This window comes from Oncorhynchus mykiss, chromosome 23 (genome assembly GCF_013265735.2).
Source record: "Oncorhynchus mykiss isolate Arlee chromosome 23, USDA_OmykA_1.1, whole genome shotgun sequence".
NCBI classification, from domain to species: Eukaryota; Metazoa; Chordata; class Actinopteri; order Salmoniformes; family Salmonidae; genus Oncorhynchus; species Oncorhynchus mykiss.
In genome coordinates this window covers 23,177,338-23,199,303 of record NC_048587.1, presented here as the reverse complement: position 1 = coordinate 23,199,303, position 21,966 = coordinate 23,177,338, and the positions used below count along the sequence as shown (strand labels likewise).

At 41.7% G+C, this 21,966-nt stretch overlaps 1 protein-coding gene across 4 annotated transcripts in view; it reads right to left on the bottom strand.

Moving 5' to 3' along the window:
* Positions 1 to 21,966, bottom strand: part of LOC110502460 (apoptosis-stimulating of p53 protein 2) — a 54,168-nt gene that overhangs the window by 8,062 nt on the left and 24,140 nt on the right. For 2 of the 4 annotated variants that reach the window (XM_021580484.2, XM_036959957.1), the window contains 8 exons: positions 20,163 to 20,322; positions 19,847 to 20,028; positions 18,233 to 18,397; positions 6,100 to 6,147; positions 5,248 to 5,443; positions 3,193 to 3,303; positions 2,830 to 2,954; positions 2,224 to 2,629 (listed from right to left, as the gene is read on the bottom strand). In XM_021580484.2, coding sequence (XP_021436159.2) covers positions 2,224 to 2,629; positions 2,830 to 2,954; positions 3,193 to 3,303; positions 5,248 to 5,443; positions 6,100 to 6,147; positions 18,233 to 18,397; positions 19,847 to 20,028; positions 20,163 to 20,322 — 1,393 coding nt within the window. The remainder of the gene's footprint in view (positions 1 to 2,223; positions 2,630 to 2,829; positions 2,955 to 3,192; positions 3,304 to 5,247; positions 5,444 to 6,099; positions 6,148 to 18,232; positions 18,398 to 19,846; positions 20,029 to 20,162; positions 20,323 to 21,966) is intronic. The other 2 variants (XM_021580486.2, XM_036959958.1) reach the window with 1 other exon arrangement.

The following is a 21,966-nucleotide window of genomic DNA, read 5'->3' as shown; positions in this document are numbered from 1 at the left end:
TGGATTACTGGGCTGAACGTGCTGACAACAAGGAGCTATTTGGACATAAATTATTAACTTTATCGAACAAATCAAACATTTATTGTGGAACTGGGATTCCTGAGAGTGCATTCTGATGAAGATCATCAAAGGTAAGTGAATATTTATAATGCTATTTCTGACTTCTGTTGACTCCACAACATGGCGGATATCTCTTTGGCTTGTTTTGTCGTCTGAGCGCCGTACTCAGATTATTGCATGGTTTGCTTTTTCCGTAAAGTTTTTTTGAAATCTGACACAGCGGTTGCATTAAGGAGAAGTATATCTTTAATTCTGTGAATAACACTTGTATCTTATATTAAAGTTTATGATGACTATTTCTGTAAATTGATGTGGCTGTCTGCAAAATCACCAGATGTTGTGGAAGCAAAACATTACTGGATGTAACACGCCAATGTAAACTGAGATTTTTGGATATAAATATGCACTGTATTGAACAAATCATACATGTATTGTGTAACATGATGTCCTATGAGTGTCATCTGACAAAGATCATCAAAGGTTAGTGATTCCTTTTATCTATATTTCTGCTTTTTGTGACTCCTCTCTTTGGCTGGAAAAATGGCTGTGTGTTTTTGTGACTTGGCTCTGACCTAACATAATCATATGTTGTTCTTTCGCTGTAAAGCCTTTTTGAAATCGGACACGATGGGTAGATTAACAAGAGGTTTATCTTTCATTTGGTATATTGCACTTGTTAATGTGTGAAAGTTAAATATTTCTAACAAATATTTTTGAATTTTGCGCGCTGCTATTTCAGCGGAATGTTGTCGAGAAGTGTTAAAGACCAAATTGGCTAAAGAAAAGTGTAATAAATGAAACTGGTATATTTTTTTTATTTAAGGACAAACAAATGTACAGCCGTGCCATATAGATTGCAAAATAGTTGGGAAGAGATGTTCGATGTACCGATTCCATGGTTTATGAACTGATACACAAAACAATACTGTAAACAACGCTGTATTCAAAATGTAGAGTTTTTTCAATTGAAATGATTATACAAAATTATTGCAACCAATAGAATGTTATACAGCGGGGAGAACAAGTATTTGATACACTGCCGATTTTGCAAGTTCTTACTTACTAAGCACGTAGAGGTCTGTAATTTTTATCATAGTTACACTTCAACTCAGAGACGGAATCTAAAACAAAATTCCAGAAAATCACATTGTATGATTTTTAAGTAATTAATTTGCATATATAAATTATTCATATATATAAATTAAACAAAAACAAAAAAAAACTAGGAGCACGCTGCATTAAAACAGAGGGAGCTGCCCTACACTAAAAAGATCTTCAACGTGTCGCAGAGGACAAGCGGCAGCTATCGAAGGAGAGACTCAACACATGGAAGACCCCATGGAGGACAATCATACTCGATGGAGATGGAGATGATGTGGTGTGTCAACATGTCAGGTTGGTGGCTTTGCCCTGAAGGAGTTCCACAGGGATGACAGGCTTATGGACTCTTAATAAATTGTGCAAGCACACTAAAAACCTCACTTCTGAAGATTGAGACAAAGCCAGTCTCCGATAGGACCAAGGGTTTATTCTGATCATGTGACCTGACCAGTAATACCTCTAGGTGCTCGTCAGATCCTAAAAGTAGTTTGTCTTATCATAACCAGGGCATCAAGTTTTTCCTGGCCAGAGCAGAGCAGATCCCAGAGAGTTCATGTCCTCTGTTTCACTCTAGAGGAGAAATTCCACAGGTGACACTAACTCATTACAAACCTAGTCAGACATATCTGCATATGCAAACCGGTAATAGTAACAGGGTGATGATGAGGATCACTTTGATATTTTACTTAATGATTGCCATGCCTCGGGGATTATTACCTTTAATTAGATTCACTAACTGCAGCTTGTTCTGAGTCAGGACCCTCTCTTCTCCACTGGCTAAATTCAATGACCGTACTCTCCTTTGTACTTAACATAAGACTGACGGCAGCCTGCTTTAACCTCTCTGTTAGGAGTTACTATTGTAGTAAGTGTAAAACAGAGAAAAGAACAGAAACAAGACTGGTTCTAGTACTCTGGTGTTCAGTGAAATGCTTTGGAGCCATGGTTCACACATCTTTCTTGATTGACAAAGTCTTAATACAAATAGCCAAATGACTCCAGACAGACTGTAGCCATGATAAAGTCAACAGGAACAGAAGAGGAACCAGAAGGTAGTCTTACCACTGACAAATCCGTTGCCGCGGCTCTGGCTCCTGTTGAGAGCCCCCTGCAAGGCCGGTGGGAAGGGCTTGCCTGGGGTGGGCTGCTGAGTGTACATGGAGTAGATGGAGCTGGCTGTCAGGGTCTGGGGCTTGATCAGGTCTTTAGGCAGCTCTGGGGTGAAGGGTCTGACGGTGGCGGCCGGAGGGGGGTCCTGCTTTGAGGGCAGAGGCAGGGTCTGGCTCTGGGAGGGGGGCAGAGAGACATGGGCCTGTGGGCCCCCCTGGGATTGCTGGTGCTGGCTGGGAGGCTTGGCCTTGGGGAAGGTGCCTGTGTTGAAGCCTGGCTTGCCATAGGGGGCACCACTGGGGGCTTTGGGTTTACTGGCAACGGGTGGGGGAACCTTAACTGGGGGTTTAGCAGCAGACTGGGGAAAGGAGGATAGAGAGGAGCTGGTTAGACCACAGAGGAATGGCATGCACACACACACAACTGATCAAGGACAACTCCTGATGTTAAGTGTTCATGTTTAAGAAATGTTCAGTTTTCTGACATTCTGGGCACCATCCATTGGGTCTGCAGTAAAAATAGCTAAGGGGCATTTTTGTTGAGATCCACAGTTCTTACCTGGGTGTCTCTGACCAGGTCGTCACTGCTCTGGTTCTTGCGGAGGGAGGCGGTGGGCACCTCAGTGGGCTCAAACATGGAAAAGGGACGCACCCTCCTGTCCTTCTTCATCCCCTCAGTCTCATCTACACACACACAACAACACAGGTGTAAAACATAACTATGCAAACATACAGGGAAAACAATAGCAAAACCCTATCTGGACTGTGTAAGTAATTAAGTGCATATTCAAGGAAAGTGGCAATTTGAGTCTTCATGTTTGGGTGGGTTCGCGGATATGATTTGGCCACTACATATCTGGTCATCGTGTTGTCGAGTCTACAGTCATACTTATGTGTGGTTGTTGTGCTGTGGGGTGGTTACCTTGCTCTGTGTTGGGGTTGGGGTGAGAGGTCATTCTGGGCAGTGTGGAGGATGACCCATGAATACTGCTGTTGGGCTCTGGTCCAGAAGGGCCCCACTCTGACAATTTAGCTGAGAGAGGGGGGTGAGGGTGGTGGTTAGGAAGTTGTGGTTTAAGGGGTGTTTTCTAAAAATACTTTCAATTGAAACCAATGGAAGGCAAAATTATATTTAGAAAGGGTCTGGCCAAAGCTGGGTTATATAGGAATACCCTGTGGCAGGATCTTCTCTTTTCTCAGCAGAATTAAGACAGTACAGGAGCGCAAAATGTGGTAGAACTAGCTAGTTCTTTCCATCTTTCTAATTTCCTCAGTAACTGATTTAGACCTGATCGGGCCAGTCCGAAACCACATGGTTGTCAGACTGTCAGTTCTGCTGGAGATAATGTGTTCGTTCCAACGGACCCATTTAGAATGCTGCCGAATCCAGAGTGGAAGGAGAATAGAAACAGGCACGGTTTAATACAACAAACAGGCAGTATTGCCTCACAGCAACACATACAACAACAGAGATCTGGCAGAAAGAGAGATGACGATGACAATACTAAAGAAAAATGTTTCTTCCATAACAAACATACCCACTCAAAGCGTATTTCCACGCCCACACAACTCTCTCTCTCTGCCCACATAGAATCTCCTGAAAGGGTAACAAACCGCAAGCACAAGCGGACACACTCAACCGGAGCACACCACACCAGAGGGAGTGTGTACTTTTTATCTCAGCCCGCAGCTCTTTTAGAGGCTTAAGCAAGAACATGGATTCTAAAATAACCAAAAATGCACGAGAGACAAAAAGCAGAGGAGCCTTAGATATCCAGATATCTAGTGTTAAAGATTCGGTCCGTTATAGGCCAGAGCAGGGGGCCCAGTGTGAAGGTAACTGCCAAAATAATGGAAACACGAGTACATTATGGATACAACGTTTTTGAAAGCAGGGGCTTCCACACAGGTGTGGTTCCTGAGTTAATTAAGCAATTAACATCCTATCATGCATAAAAATGTTGGGCAGGCCATTATTTTGGCTATGCCCCCATAGGATGACAATGCCCCCATCCACAGGGCACGAGTGGTCACTGAATGGTTTGATGAGCATGTCAACGATGTAAACCATATGCCATGACCGTCTTAGTCACCAGATTTCAACACAATTGAACACTTATGGGAGATTCTGGAGCTAGGCCTGAGACAGAATATTCCACCACCATCAACAAAACACCAAATTATGGAATTTCTCAGGGAAGAATGGTGTTACATCCAACAGTGTTCCAGACACTTGAAGAATCTGGGCATTGAAGCTGTTTTGGCCCATCCTATTAAGACTATGTTGGTGTTTCCTTTATTTTACCTGTAGATTAGGTAAATTCATAGTAGCTATTTGACCAATCTGAAGAGGATACTACCGAGCTTTCCCTGTTTCAACCTCTGAATGCACAATCACACAGCAACATGAGGGCTGGTATTCCACCCTGACAGACATAAGTCACCATTTAGTTGCTGAAGAATTATGGATAAGGAGAAGGTAGGCTACCATCTCAGACGGGCACCACAACACAGCAACATAACCACTGATTCGAGGTCTGGTATCTTTTCAATCCCCTGAATGGTTCAGGTTCAAATTAGCAGGGTAATGCGATCCTAGATCTATGGTTAGGGGCATTGGTAGAGGAAGTAGCCACACCAGAGCACCAAGTCCATAGGTTACCTTCTGACCTCAGAGTCACTTTACAACCGGAGCCCATCTACCAACCGGGGTATCTCAGAATCCTCAACTCCTGTTAAGGGTTGGGAACTCAGTCACATGTCAAACCTCGTACAAGCTCGTCATCTGGATTTTATGCATCACTAAGCTGAGGTAGAGATATAGAGTACCTTAATTAAAAGGAGACTGTGAGCGTAAGAGGTGGAGTGGAGACTTCAGCAGAAGAATTGTCAGGCAAACATTTGCCAGGGCCAAGAGGTAGGAAGTGAGAGGGGAAAGGTGAAATGAACATGTGTAAGGTTAAGGTCACTGTCGCACCTGTGTTGGCCTTGCCCTGGGGATCTGGTTGTGCAGGCATGTTAGCGGTGCCGTCGGGGTAGACAGCAGGTTTGACCAGCAGCTCGTGTCTCACTGGGCCGCGAGGCATGGTGGACGACTGGATGTACGGGCCGACAGCCGCCACACGAGAAGGACCCTGATGCTGCTGCTGACTCCCCGGACAATCAGAGGGCAGCTAGAGGGAGAAAGAGAGATGGAGGGAGGGAGAGAGAGAGTTAGACAGACAGTTCAGAGCAAGCCAAACACGCAGATCCAGCTTGTCATCAGTGTGGAGGAACAACAGGGTCACTCACTGACAGACACCGTATGTAAAGAGTGAAAAGTACAGCACAAAAACATAAATAATACATTTTTTAAGCATCTCCCTCAGCTTGGTAGTAGATTAAGCTGTTAGTCTATTTGCCACTATCCTAAATACACAAGTTATGGATGAAAATATGATAAAAGCTCATTTAAGGGAGCTAAACAGTGTTGAAAAATACTCCAACTACCCCACATAAAGCCTGATCAAGTTGAACTTTGAAACATTTAGAAAAAAAAAACAGACCAAACTATGAGCTCTCTTTTACGTTCCAATATAACCAAAGTCTTTCTCCGAACGTTTTTGGTTCAGAAAACAAACTTTAGCAGTTGTGTAAAATGAGGTATTACGCAACGGAGCAGATTAAATAAGTCAAGCCCAAGCCCTTTAAAACAAGATCAAATCAACTGCACTCCGCTACTGGAAACAGAAATGCAGATAATCCTACGGCTGCTGCTGCTCTACCAAGTCATGCTGAAGAGATCAGTGTGTGTCTATGTCAGGTCCAGCTCTGCCATTAGTTACTGTACCTGGGGATGAGTGTCTTTTGAAGCCCTCTCCTTACCAGGGTAGCCATTCTTGAGAAAACAAAAACACAAAATGCAACAGCAGTTGAACACACTAGTAGTCAAACCCCATACAAGAACATAAGTCGCTATTGATCAGTTCCTCCCATATGTTCAGACAGAGCAGGGTGAGGTGATTCTAGGCTGACATCTTTCAGGCTAGCGTTTCTCAACCAATGTGTTTGAAACATGCCTTCCAGGTGATGTCAGACAGACCCTTGCTGTGTCGTTGGCCAGAGAGAAGGGTAAATGTAACAGCTCTTTGTGGCCGCCTGAAAAAGCCCTGCTCATTATAATTCGAGGCAGACTGTCACTAAATCCCCTCCTCAAAGAGTCCTGCTCTATTCAGCCTTCAGCTTCTCTGCTTTCATCTGTAATAACTACAGTACATACATATTACACTTTTACCTCTTCAGCTCTCTCCCTTTCTTTACCTCAGCTCTTCCCTTCAACATAGGAGGACTTCAAAAGATGGTGGACTTCTTTAATAATGTATTACATTATTTTCTACTGGTTGTAACTGACAATTAACCTGTCAGTCTATGGTTTTTTTTGTTGCTTGAATTGCTTACGTGTTCGCTATGTGGGGGAAATGGTAAGACAAGCGGAACTACGTGTAACAGGGATTATTATCGTAGCAACACACTTGTCGAGTGAATGCAATCCCACGCTGGGTTAGCTAGGTTTTTCATGTCTTCGGGTGTTGTTCGTAAAGGTTGAAGCGTGTATGTTAGGATTGTAACGTTATAATAATTAAGGATGAAGCGTACATTCATGCCAGGAATAAAAAGTGGTTTTGATTTTCTCCCTTCTGTAATAAGCAGCCAATGAAGTATTTTTCCTTTATTCATGTGTTTAATCTGATACTGTTATGTCCAGCTAAACGTTTTTGATGTATGTAAGCACTTGTAAGCACTCAAGCTAATAAGTAACTCATAAGACAAGACAGTTGTAAGTGTGCTTAACTGTATTTTCATTTATTTTATAGTTCTAATGGAAGGTGATAATTCTGACTAAAACTACAGAATAAAACCGCCAGTTAAAATCAAGGAACAGTTGTGCTCGTGGTTACTGGAGGGAGCTACAGTGAGAACTCAATGCTCTTCACAAGCAAGAGAGAAAGAAGAATCTCACCCAGCTGTAAAATGTCTACAAGATTCCCAATTCCTGGCAAGCCCTGTCATCTGCCAGATAAGAGTTTTGCACCTACCTGCAACCTAAGAAGAAAATCTCCACATAAGGAAGTGTCGTGAAGCAGCATAAGGTCAATGCTAACAGGAAGGTCAGACAAGCAAGTACAAGTCAAGGTGTTTGAAGGTGGTCCTATCCTTGTGAACTGCTAATAAGAGGCTAAGTTTACAATTCGTATGGGAGATAGTTGTGTATTTCATCAAGACTTGCTGGTATTATGCATCTGCTCTATCTATCTGAATGTATCACTGGTATGTGTATTACTGGAAAAAATATTATTTGATACTTACTAAAGAAAATATATATATATATATAGCTACAAAACATTAAGGGTTAGCGTACACCTATTAATTATATTTTCACCTGTAAGTTAAGTGTAATTGTTTGGTAAAGTGTTTGTTCAAGCTTTTGTTAAAAGTGTTATAAGTGTTTATATCACGTACCGAGGTTTAAATTACAGTGAATTAGAGTATAAATTACATACTTATCCAAACCTTATCTAGAATGTCAGTAAGAGGTAGTTTCACTAAAAGTGACAGGGGATGGGATGGGTCAAGTTGAGCAGCCGCAGCAACACCTCGGGAACATCAAACCTTCATCACAACAAACAGAGCAGCAGAAAGAGACCCAGACCAGTGTGGAGTCATGGCTGCCAGCGAATGATGATACAGAGGCTGCTAATGAGACATCACAACAAGAGCCACGAAGAGGTGAGAGGGTCCGCAGGTTAACTGAAACGGGCAGAGAACTGAGTGACGAAAGGTGGAGCCAGCTTAAACATTGTTTCAGGGTCAGCTATGAGAAGTGGAAGGCCCTGGTAAAAGGAGGCAAAACGGTCACTGACAGGCTGTTGCTCTGAAGACCTACTACAAGACCTCCTAAGAAAGTTTAGCCATACCTCTACAGAGCTAAACCTTGCCTATGTAAATTTGCGTCAAATCGACATTCCCGACTATGATATACGCCGCAGAGTTGATACTTGCGAAGCTATTACAAGGTCTATTATCAAGACTGTAAGGTGTCAGTTAGAAAGCAGGGAAGAAGGTCAAAGTAACCAAATAGAAGAGCTGCACTGGAATGAGAGCAATTCCTTGTGCATGTCCGAACTCTCACATAAGACAAGTCTCAACTATCAGCACTCAATTGCTTCCTCCCAGACTCAAAGCAACTCAAAAGGTCACCTCCGGATGCTCAAGTGTGTCATCTGTCAAGAGACAAGAGGTTGGGGCAGAAGTTGCTGCTAACCAAGCAGCTTTAGAAGTACTGGTTAAGCAAGAATGCCAACTAATAGAGCTTCAGAGACTTGAAGATGAAGATTAGAAGAGGACAGCGGAGTGTATCAGCAAGATGAATACTCAGAGGACGAGAAGAGAGAACTACTCTAACTGCAAATCTGTGAAAGAGAAAGAGGTCATGCACAGAAGTTGCTCATTTCAGAGTCTCTCACCACAACATGCTGTGACAAGCAGACAACAAGAAAATGGCACCAAGACCATGGTCAGGTTACTAACGGAATCCATCAGTGTAAGCCGCCTCCCCATACCAGAACCAGTAACATTCAACGGAGAACCACTCTCTTTCACAGACTGGAAGGTCTCTTTTTAGACTCATACCAGCAACTGAGAAAATATACTACTTAAGAAAATATGTTGGTGGGCCTGCCAAGAAGACCATCGCAGTTACTTTCGGTTAGGAACACAGTCAGCCTATCATGCTGTGTGGACCATTCTTGAAGAAAGGTACGTAAACAAATTCCTTATCGCCAAGTCCTTCAGAGATAAGCTCAAAGCATGGCCTAAGATAGGATCCAAGGACAGTATTGAACTTAGAAACCTTGTAGACTTTCTTCGCAGCTGTGAGGCTGCTATGTCTCAGAATAAGGGCCTTGAGGTGGTTAATGACTGTAATGAAAACCAAAAGATCCTCGCTAAACTTCCAGATTGGCTAACTTCAAGATGGAATACAAAGGTCATAGACATCTTAGAAGAAACTGAGACCTTTCCTAGCTTCAGCCAGTTTGAGAGAAGCCAATATCGCTTGCAATCCTGTAACATCCCTATACGCTTTGAAACCAAGTGAAGATGGGAAACCTAAGACGCCAAGGATTCAAAGCCCTGGAGCAAGGGTATTAGCAACTAACTCTGATGAAAAAGGTACTGTTACTAGTTGTGTCTTCTGTGAGAAGTCAGGTCACAGTCTCCACAAATGTTGGAAGTTCTTGGATAAGCCCACCACAGAGCGACAGAAGTTTGTTCAAGGAAATAAATTGTGCTTTGGCTGTTTAAGGCCTGGGCATCGTTTGAAAGATTGTGATAACAGGAACACCTGTGACATGTGTCGGAGGAGGCATCCATCCTGCATGAACGAAGATCGTACTAAAGAAAGGTCAAGGGATAAGAAAGAGCCCCCACAAGATAAGGGGACAAGAGCGTCAAGTGAGGCCATATCTAACAGAGTCGTAAGGGCCATTAACACCACTCAAACCTCCACAATCATTCCAGTATGGGTGTCAACCACAAGCGAGCCAGATTGTGAAGTTCTCATGTACGCACATCTTGACACCCAGAGCGACACCACTGTTATCTTTGAAGAGGCAACAAAAGCTCTCAATACAAAGAAGGAGCCAGTACAACTGAAACCTCTACAATGGCTTCAGGGAATACCATTGTGCCCTGCCAGAAGCTGTCTGGTTTGCAGGTTAGAGGGTTTTTCTTGGAGAAGAAAATCCCTCTGCCAACGACCTACTCGAGAGAGTTTATTACCGCAAACAGAGATCATATTCCCACTCCAGAGACTGCAAGAACACGGTCTCATCTTGAACACATTGCAGAGGAGATTGCTCCTCAACAGAGCTGTGATGTCGGCCTCTTAATTGGCTACAACTGCTCCCAGGCTCTCCTTCTAAGATAACTTGTGTCTGTAAGGGAAATCAGCCTTTTGCTCAGAGAACAGACCTTGGCTGGAGCCATGCATCGACTATGGCGATGCTATTGGAGTGAGTCATCGGGTTATCGTTAGACAGGTGATGCCAAGCCTTCAATCTTCTTCCAACCTCACATATCAAGTACACTATTTTTGTAGAACACACGTAAGATAGGTAATGACAGCACTGGACATTATCAAGACGCTTGAATCTGACTTCAACATGAGAGCCACAGAAGAGGACCTCATATCTCAAGAGGATATCTGGTTCCTGACAAAAATGAAAGCAGGCATCAGATGCAAGGACAATGGACATTACGAGATGCCTATGCCGTTTAAAGAAGAAAGACCCAACCTGACGAACAATAAGACATGTGCAGTTCACCGTCTCAAGTGCCGTGAAAGGAGGATAAGGACAAGCAGTACTACAAGGACTACACAACCTTCATGGAAGAGACCATAGCTTGTGGAGATGCTGAGAAGGTCTCAGAGGATGAAATTAACAAGCATCCAGCATGGTACATCCCGCACCATGGGGTTTATCACCCACAAAAGCCTGGGAAGATACAAGTCATCTTTGACTGCTCAGAGAAGTTTAGAGAGACGTCCTTGAATGACCATCTCCTTACTGGTCCAGAGTTGACAAACACATTGCTGGTGTCCTTTGCCGTTTCCGTAAGGGTCCAGTCACAATCATGTGTGACGTGGAGCGCATGTTTCACTAGTTTCATGTGAAAGCAGAAGACCAAGATTATCTGCATTCCCTTTGGTGGGAGAACGGAGATCTAGAGTCTCAAACCTCAGTGTATCGTATGAAGGTCCACTTGTTCGGCGCAGCTTCATCTCCTGGTTGTGCCAACTACGGTCTCAAACATATTGCTGCCAAAGGACGAGGAAGCTTCAGCGAGGAGTCTATCCAGTTTATAGAAAGGAACTTTTATGTTGATGATGGGTTGATGAGCATATCGTCTGTAGCTGAAGCGGCCCAGCTGGTGAAAGAAGCAAGGGAGCTTTGCAGCATCGGCAAACTTTGGTTGCACAAGTTTATCGCCAACAGCAATGAATTTATAGCTACAATACAAGAGGGTATCAAAGACCTGGATATGGCTCTGGGTGAAACACACACGGAGAGAGCACTTGGTGAACTCTGGTGTGTCGCATCAGACAAGTTCCAGAGTGCTCATACCTCAGAACAATCAGCACAGCAGGATAAGTTCATTGCTCCCTAGTTATGGGGAAGCGGAGAGTCGCCCCTTCCAAGGTTACGACCATACCACAACTGGAACTTTCAGCAGCGGTGGTAGCTGTTCGGACAAGTGACATACTCAAAAAGGAGCTAGAAAAACAAGGTCTACAGGAATACTTCTGGACAGACTCGAATGTATTTCTTGGCTACATCAACAATGAAGCCAGAAGATTCCACATCTTTGTAGCTAACCGTATTCAACGCATTAAGCAAAGAACAGATCCTGAAGAATGGAGATATGTGACCTCTCAAGAGAATCCTGTGGATCACGCTTCCAGAGGTCTCACATCAGAACAGCTCATGGCTTCCAACTGGTTCACAGGTACAGACTTTCTTTGGCAGGAGAAACTTCCCAAAGGACAAATCAAGGTGGGAGAGATGACAATGACCCAGAACCCCTTCACAGAAATCCCAGGTGATTGGTGGGAGTGTAACTGACAATTAACCTGTCAGTCTATGTCGTTGTTTTTTTGTTTGAATTGTTTACGTGTTGGCTATGCAAGGGAAATGGTAAGACAAGCAGAACTACGTGGCCAAGAACTGTTGTAACAGAGATTATTATTGTAGCCACACACTTGTTGAGTGAAGGCAATCTCACGCTGGGTTAGCTAGGTTTTTCATGTCTTCGGGTGTAGTTCGTAAAGATTGAAGCGAGTATGTTAGGATGGTAACGTTATAATAATTAAGGATGAAGCGTGAATTCATGCCAGGAATAAGAGGTGTGAAGTTTGATTTCCTCCCTTATGTAATAAGCATCCAATGAAGTATTTTTTCTTTATTCAATAATCTGATACTGTTATCTCCAGCTAAACGTTTTTTTTAAATGTATGTAAGCACTTCAGAGTTATATCAAGCTAATAAGTGACTCATGAGACAACACAGTTGTAAGAGTGTGCTTAACTGTATTTTCATTTATTTTATAGTTCTCACGGAAGATGAGGATTAATTCCACTACGGTATGTGGTTGAATTATTCATTCTGTGAGTTTTAGCACTGCAGATTGGAGGGGGGTCTAATGGCATAGAATGTGTTTTGCTTAGTATACACTTTCATCCAAAGCAGTTTACAAAGCAGACTATTTGTGACTCGTTTCAGGAAACTACGTCACTACTTCACAGCATTTGAACGTAAACATTTATTTTTTGATCAGAATGCGTTTTTTGGCAGAAATGCCTTGATAACAAACTTGTATTCCATCAATAAATATGAAAACAATTATTAAAATTACGAGCCTAGTTGGTTTAGCCATGGATAAATACAGGAACCTTCCTGCTAGCCATGATTGGCTGAGATAATGAATGGGCTGGACATGTTAAGAGATGAGTTTGGATTGGTCTGCCATGTAGCATGCTTCTGTCTATAACATGAGTGTTGACAGTCGTTTCTACCTCGCTGTTTTTGAAAGATATAAAGTTAACTTTTGTAGTTCTCAATGGCTTTCTACTTTCCTCAACAACATATATGCCCTGAATTTAGCCGGCGCTATCGACAGATCAGTTGGAAAATGTAATAGGCTACTTTCTGCACATACCACAGTCAATGTGAACCGGAGTGACTTGACACAACGCTGGTCAAACAATTTGTAGCTACAAACAAAATGGAGTTAAATGGTTCCAGTCTGCCGTGAAGCATTCATCCATGAATATGGGTAAGAGTCTAGCTATATTTTCAGATATGTTTATAATTTTGTCAGAAAGTCGTTTTTATTGCAAGTTAAAGCAGTTAGTTAGCGAGGAAACCTTAGCTTGCTTGCTCACTATCTAACATTACTTGTATGATATGTGTAGTAATATGTTTTAAATCAGAAACACATTTGCATTAATAGTTATAGCCTAATGTTAGCTAGCTAACATTGAACCTACTTTGTTAGCTTTAGCTGCCTGCAAATTCATACAACATCTATGACAATGTTTGTATGACTTGGGATTATGCAGGTTCGTTGATTAGCTAGCTACCTAGCTAGCTACATGTCTAAACAAAAATACTCCACTTCAAATGGATTATTACATGACCCATCAAATTAGCCAGGTGTGTCTGGGGTTGATTGCGGCCATCTACTGGATTTCATGAACATGTGTACAAGTGTAACCCATCCATTTAGCTAGATGTGTATGGGGGGTGGTTATAGCATTTCCTTCAGATGACCCATCAATTTAGTGTGTTGGGTAAGCGTCATCTATTAATAATAAAATATTTATAAAATATTTTTATCTGGACACTTCTGTTTTTGATATTGCTACTATGCAAGTAAACACTTCACTGTACCGCTGACACCTGTATCCTGTGCATGTGACAAATTAACATAGATTTTATTTGATTACCACATGGCCTCACATGTGAATCCTTAAAGAGTTGGGTGGGGCTTAAGAGGGTGTGAACGATACTGAATGGGTTTAGACAAAGAGATCTGCAGTAGGTGTACCAAAACATTCAAGGGACATTTTCTCAAAAGTGGGGTTACAAGTTTATCAACTTTAAAACCAGAATTACTTTCCCATTGTTCCTCAACTGCAGTGTGCGATATACCATGTTCTAGCTCTGAGTCTATTTTATCTATTGTAAAAAAAAAACACTTTCTAATTTTGCTACATAAGACTGAATCAAGGCAGTCGGTCACATTTGCACATATACAGCTTAATATATACTTTATGACATTCTCTATGCAAATATCATATGAACCAGGCAATATTGTGATCCGTAGCATGCACACTTTTAAGGAAACATTTTCAACTTCATCATCTCCAGCAACATACCAAAATGTGAAAATGGTGCGTTTCTATGTTAAGTAAAAAAAAAACAAGAGGTTAAGTGTTTCTGATGACACCATCTGTGTGTCACTGCATCCTGTGATTTAACCAACTATGAGTAGACAAAGGTTAGTAGTAGTTGGTTAAAATCACATAATACACACCAGATGGTTTTCCGATGACATTATCTAAAAACACTTTGTGTGTATCTTTATGACTACAACACATAGAATCCTGGCATTTTCACATAATATTATGTTGATGTTTGGGTGGTGCAGGAGATTAACATTCGGGGAATGTCCCTTTAAATTCTAAAACTTGGATTAGTAGGCATAAAGTTACTCAACTGGACAGATAAAGTGCCTTCAGAAAGTATTCACACCCATTTACTTTTCCACCATTTGTCGTGTTACAACCTGAATTGAAAATGGATTCAATTTAGATTTGTCTTTGTCACTGGCCTACACACACACACGCACAACATGCTTGTAATTGTTAAGGACTGGGGAATGTTTCAGGATTTTTTTTAAAGAATGAGTTAATGAGAATGAGAATGAGAATGAGTTAAGCACAGGCAAAATCCTAGAGGAAACCTGGTTCAGTCTGCTCACCATCTGACACTGGAGGATGAATTCACCTTTCAGCAGGACAATAACCTAAAACAAAAGGTCAAATCTACACTAGAGTTGTTTACCAAAAAGACAGGATGTTCATGAGTGGCTGAGTTACAGTTTTGACTTAAATCTACAAGAAAACCTAAGACTTGAAAATGGTTGTCAAGCAATGATCAAAAACCAATGGCAGAGCTTGAATACATTTCAAAGGAATAAATGGGCAAATGTTGCAGCTTCCAGGTGTTGAAAGCTCCTTAAGACTTACCCAGAAAGACTCACAGCTGTAATCGCTGCAAAAGGTGCTTCAACAAAGTATTGACTCAGGGGTGTGAATACTTACAGTGCCTTGCGAAAGTATTCGGCCCCCTTGAACTTTGCGACCTTTTGCCACATTTCAGGCTTCAAACATAAAGATATAAAACTGTATTTTTTTGTGAAGAATCAACAACAAGTGGGACACAATCATGAAGTGGAACGACATTTATTGGATATTTCAAACTTTTTTAACAAATCAAAAACTGAAAAATTGGGCGTGCAAAATTATTCAGCCCCTTTACTTTCAGTGCAGCAAACTCTCTCCAGAAGTTCAGTGAGGATCTCTGAATGATCCAATGTTGACCTAAATGACTAATGATGATAAATACAATCCACCTGTGCGTAATCAAGTCTCCGTATAAATGCACCTACACTGTGATAGTCTCAGAGGTCCGTTAAAAGCGCAGAGAGCATCATGAAGAACAAGGAACACACCAGGCAGGTCCGAGATACTGTTGTGAAGAAGTTTAAAGCCGGATTTGGATACAAAAAGATTTCCCAAGCTTTAAACATCCCAAGGAGCACTGTGCAAGCGATAATATTGAAATGGAAGGAGTATCAGACCACTGCAAATCTACCAAGACCTGGCTGTCCATCTAAACTTTCAGCTCATACAAGGAGAAGACTGATCAGAGATGCAGCCAAGAGGCCCATGATCACTCTGGATGAACTGCAGAGATCTACAGCTGAGGTGGGAGACTCTGTCCATAGGACAACAATCAGTCGTATATTGCACAAATCTGGCCTTTATGGAAGAGTGGCAAGAAAGCCATTTCTTAAAGATATCCATAAAAAGTGTTGGTTAAAGTTTGCCACAAGCCACCTGGGAGACACACCAAACATGTGGAAGAAGGTGCTCTGGTCAGATGAAACCAAAATTGAACTTTTTGGCAACAATGCAAAACGTTATGTTTGGCGTAAAAGCAACACAGCTGAACACACCATCCCCACTGTCAAACATGGTGGTGGCAGCATCATGGTTTGGGCCTGCTTTTCTTCAGCAGGGACAGAGAAGATGGTTAAAATTGATGGGAAGATGGATGGAGCCAAATACAGGACCATTCTGGAAGAACCTGATGGAGTCTGCAAAAGACCTGAGACTGGGACGGAGATTTGTCTTCCAACAAGACAATGATCCAAAACATAAAGCAAAATCTACAATGGAATGGTTCAAAAATAAACATATCCAGGTGTTAGAATGGCCAAGTCAAAGTCCAGACCTGAATCCAATCGAGAATCTGTGGAAAGAACTGAAAACTGCTGTTCACAAATGCTCTCCATCCAACCTCACTGAGCTTGAGCTGTTTTGCAAGGAGGAATGGGAAAAAATTTCAGTCTCTCGATGTGCAAAACTGATAGAGACATACCCCAAGCGACTTACAGCTGTAATCGCAGCAAAAGGTGGCGCTACAAAGTATTAACTTAAGGGGGCTGAATAATTTTCCACGCCCAATTTTTCAGTTTTTGATTTGTTAAAAAAGTTTGAAATATCCAATAAATGTCGTTCCACTTCATGATTGTGTCCCACTTGTTGTTGATTCTTCACAAAAAAATACAGTTTTATATCTTTATGTTTGAAGCCTGAAATGTGGCAAAAGGTCGCAAAGTTCAAGGGGGCCGAATACTTTCGCAAGGCACTGTATGTAAAATAGATATTTCTATATTTCATTTTCAATACATTTGCCAACATTTCTAAAAACATTTGTTCAGTTTGTAGTTATGGGGTATTGTGTGTAGATGGGTAAAAAAATATATATATATTTAATGAATTTTGAATTCAGGTTCTAACAACAAAATGTGGAATAAGTCAAGGGGTATGAATACTTTTTGAAGGCACTGTAAATCTAGACTCCCCACATTAAGTTAGTTTGATTGAGATACAACATGATAGAGTTATCAAGGAGGGAAGTAAAGGGTGTTGGCTATTCATTTGACAGTGGTTTTGTTTCTCTATTAAAATACCAATGATCGAGGATAGATTTTGTAAATTGCTCACCACATGAAACATGTGAAATCATAATAAATCATGCCTGGGATTTACTAACACAATTTAAGATTTTGAGTGCCTGAGCAAATCATCCACAACCACTCTGAGTTTCTATTTGACAAACACTCCTCGCTCTTACACGTTGTTCTAGTACACTAATAGCTACAGCAAATCTCCTGTGTCCAGACAATTTCCTCACAAAATCTTTCAAAGACAGATTAAAAAGTTCCATGTTTACATAGATTAAAAAGTGCAGTGGAAACCACAGGAGTCAAAAACAATTCAGAGGAAGAGGGGCAGAGAGATACCAGGCAGTGATACCATCTCCTCTGGCATTCCTGTCTGTTTGCCTGCCTAAGCTCTAGTCTCCTCCCCTCTCCTGGAGTTGTTTTTGCCAAGTTGGGCTGAAGAGATGGAATGTTGAGTGTAAACTGAGATAGAAAAATCAAACCCGTGACAAGGATCAAAACAATGATTCATTCCATGCCATTCATGTCCTTCAATCCTGATCTTTGGGAGCCACCGGGGTGCAGGCTTTTGCTCCAGCCAAGCACTAAAATACCTTGATCAGGTGTTAGTACTGGGCTGGGAAAAGCATCTCCCCACTATGTGGGTCCCAGGGACGAGGGTTGAAGAACGCTGAATAGAGAGAGATTGAAAAAGTTAACTGTGGAAGGAGATATCTGAGTGTATTTCAGTCCTGTGGGTCAGTGATTTGTTTGTCAGTGCAGAAAGGCAACAAGAGACAGGTTTGAGGCATCTTACTTTTTTGATAGAGGCTGGCTCTGAGGGCCAGGGCATCTGGGGCTTTCAGAGGTAAACAAAATACAGTTGTGTTCATACTCTGCAGCCCCAAGGGGGCGCTCAGGTTATCAATTTTGATAGGGTGTGCTTCATGATAAACATTTCCATTTCTTTCACAAAGTCTTGAGATGTCAAAGTAGTAGTTCTGCACTCATCTGTGCGTGTGTTTGTGTGTGTGTGTGTACACTGTGTGTGTGTGTGTGTGTGTGTGTGTGTGTGTACACTGTGTGTGTGTGTGTGTGTGTGTGTGTGTGTGTGTGTGTACACTCACAGGCAGGTTCTCTTTCTGCTGCAGAGCGGCCTTCTTCTTCCAGAGACGGTCTCGGAGCTCACTGACCCTTTTGTCCATAGACACCACCTCCAGGTTGCGCTTGTTCAGACTCTCTCTCTGATGCTGCAGCTTTGAGTTCTGCTCCTGGTTCAGCTTGTTACGCAGCTAGAGGGGACAAGAGATGACATGTCAGAGAGCTGAACTAGGATGGAGGACAGGGTAGAGGACATACAGTGCGCCATCAGAAGTATTTATACACCTTGACTTATTCCACATTTTGTTGTGTTACAGTCTGAATTAAAAAAATGCTAAAATGTATTTTGCTTCTCACCCATCTACATCCAATACCACATAATGACAAAGTAAAACATGTTTTTAGAAATGTTAGCAAATTTACTGAAAATGAAATACAGAAATATATGATTTACATGTATTCAGACCACTGAGTCAATAAATGTTAGAATCCCCTTTAGCAGCGATTACAGCTGTGAGTCTCTGGGTAAGTCTCTAAGAGCTTTGCACACCTGGACTGTACAATACAATTGCACATTATTCTTTTAAAAAAATCTTCAAGCTCTGTCAAGTTGGTTGCTGATCATTGCTAGACAGCAATTTTCAAGTCTTGCCATAGATTTTCAAGACGTTTTAAGTCAAAACTGTAACTAGGCCACTCAGGAACATTCAATGTCGTCTTAGTAAGCAACTCCAGTGTATATTTGGGCTTGTGATTTAGGCTTTCCTTCTGAAAGGTGAATTTGTTTCCCAGTGTTTGTTGGAAGGTAGACTGAACTAGGTTTTTAGGAAGGACGCCTGTATGTTTGTGGTGACTGAGTGTATTGCTACAGCATCCAAAGTGTAATTAATAACTTCACCATGCTCAAATGGATATTCAATGTCTGCTTTTTTTTGTTTTGTTTTACCCATTTACCAATAGGTGCGCTTCTCTGCGAGGCATTGGAAACCTCCCTGGTCTGTGTTTGAAATGTACTGCTTGAACGAGGGACCTTACAGATAATTGTATGTGTGGAGTATAGAGATGAGGTAGTCATTCAAATATCATGTTAAACACTCTTATTGCACAAAGAGTGAGTCCATGCAACTTATGTGATTTGTTAAGCACATTATTACTCTTCAATTTATTTAAGCTGGCCATAACAAAGGGGTTGAATACTTATTAACTCAAGACATTTCAGCTCATTTTTAATTCATTTGTAAACATTTCGAAAAACATTATTCCACTTTGACATCATGGTAATGTGTGTAGGCCAGTGACCAAAAATAAAAGAATAATCGCAATTTAATTTTAAATTCAGGCTGTAAAAGAACAAAATGTCGAAAAAGTCAAGGGGTGTGAATACTTTCTGAAGGCACTGTATGAGGCTATGAACCAGTGGTTCTGATGGCTCATTTGATTAGTTAGGGCATGGTAGTAAAGATAGTTCAGGGTTTGAGTCCCACACAAGCCACATACAAAATGTACGTGATTTGAAATCAGACCTGGGCTAAATAGCCTGCATATGTAAAACACTTTCTAACAACTGAGCTCCTGGGATTTAGTTCAAGTACAATGGAATTTTAAATTGTCCCACATCTGCAAACTCCAATCATACACACCTGCAGCTCTTTGTAGAGGAGGTCCAGTTCAGCCACAGAGCTCTGGTTGTCGTGGAAGGAGTCCATCTTGCCGTTCTTGAGCATCTCCAGCTGTCTGCTGAGCTCCTCCACCTTGGACACAGCCACCACCAGCTCCTTCTGCTTCTGTTGGAACAGACTGTTCATCTGCTCTATCTCCTCCACTAAAGACGAGAGAGAGGAGGTTAGAACCAATCGATCAGTCAGTCATCCTACACAAATCCACCAATCAATTCACCGCTCAGTCAATCCAAACAACAACCAATCCCTTGCCCATTCATAGCAGCACTGTGCTCACCTAGCTTGCCGTTGCTGAGGCGTTTTTGCTCCACCTGGCCCTTGAGGGCCCGGACCTTCTTCAGCCTGGTCTCCTGGTTCTCCACATTCTCCTTGAGACGCTGCAACTTCTCCTGCTCGGACGCTTGCTGCTGCTGCCTCATGTAGCGCAGACGCTGCTCCTAAAGACAGGAGGAGTAGGGAGGAGAGATTGCGTTATTACAGTGTTTTTGCTGCCTCTGCTGTGGCTTCAGGTAGCAGACACTGCTCCTGTGGAGGGGAGAGTAAGAGAAAAGAAAGAGGATGGTTACGGAGGCCTGATGTTTTATAAACCATAGCAGCTGCTCCTACACCTTCCCCGAACAAAGTCATTTTTTTTACTTCACCATTTAATTGACAGCCTACTATATAATTTTAAATGCATGTACATTTTGGTGTATCTATGACCTGTTTTCAATTATATTAAATGCTGCTTTTATGGCATGCTATCCTGTCAAACATACAGTACCTGTCATTGGTTATAATTGAACATTTGAATATGACTACAGTCAAAGTTTAACAATGAACTACTCATTGTGCCATAAACGTGACATGTATTTCCTGAGAAAGGTTATACTTTAAAACAGTAGTGTATTTTCCAGCAAGGCATGTTAACTTGGCCGCTCTCCTGGTTAATCAAATCAAATCTATATTTATTCTTACAGCACATTTCAGACATGTAATGCAGTAAGGCATGGATGAGATGCAGAAAATAGTACAAATAAAGAAAAACCCTTGAATGAGTAGGTGTGTCTGAACTTTTGACTAGTACTGGACATGCCAACTTGCTCTCTCAGAATAGCATAACGGACCTGCAACTTTGACTTTCTCCACTTCCGCTCTGCCTTTCTGCAATTTCTCTTAAATGGATTAGTTTCCTCACACAACCAAGTGTTTGGATGTGGCCTTTTTCAACTTTACTGGAGCTATGGCATCAATGGTGGCCCTTAATTTGATATTAAAGTGATCAATTAAATCATCACAAGAGGAAGGTGGAGTATTGTTCATACACTAAAAATCTGCAGCAACTTCAGAGGTAAGATAGCATTTCTTAATGATGCATTCAGTATTATCCTGTGCTATGGGCATCAAGGTAGTAAACAATACACATTGGTGAGCAGGTAAAGCAACAAACAATAGAGGACATGTCAATAGAAAGCCCATTGGTAATAACCAGGCCTTGTTTATGGGTGGGCACAGTAACATGTTGGATAAAGTCCATAGAGCTCAAAAGATTCATAAATTCAATGGCCTTGGAGTCGGTCTCTTTGTCAACATGAATATTAAAATCACTCAAGACAATGACTTTGGCATAGTTCTTAAGGACAATAGACAATAGTTCAGATACATCAGTAAAGAAAGTGGGTTAGTGCCTTGGCGGCCTATACAGGGTGATGGCCAGTACTGGTGGCTGACATTTAAACAGTAAAACATGATGCTTAAAACACCCAAAGTTGCCAAACGAAATGTCCTTACAGAGGAGAGCATTAGTAAAAATAGAGGCTGACCCCACACCCTTTTCTGTTAGAATATGAAAAGCTGTAGTCCGGGGGGTAAGATTCAATAAGAGCAGCACAACAGTCTGATGACAGCCATGTTTCAGTGAGACACATGCAATCAACTTTGCACTCAGTAATGGAGGTCATTCACAAGAAAAGGTTTTAGTTGTGATTGCTCTAACATTTAAAAGCGGCATATTCAATGAGTGTGGGCCACTCTGCCTCGAGGGAACCAATGGAATAACAACCAAATTATTAATGTTACAACCACGTTTTCTGACAGTCTCC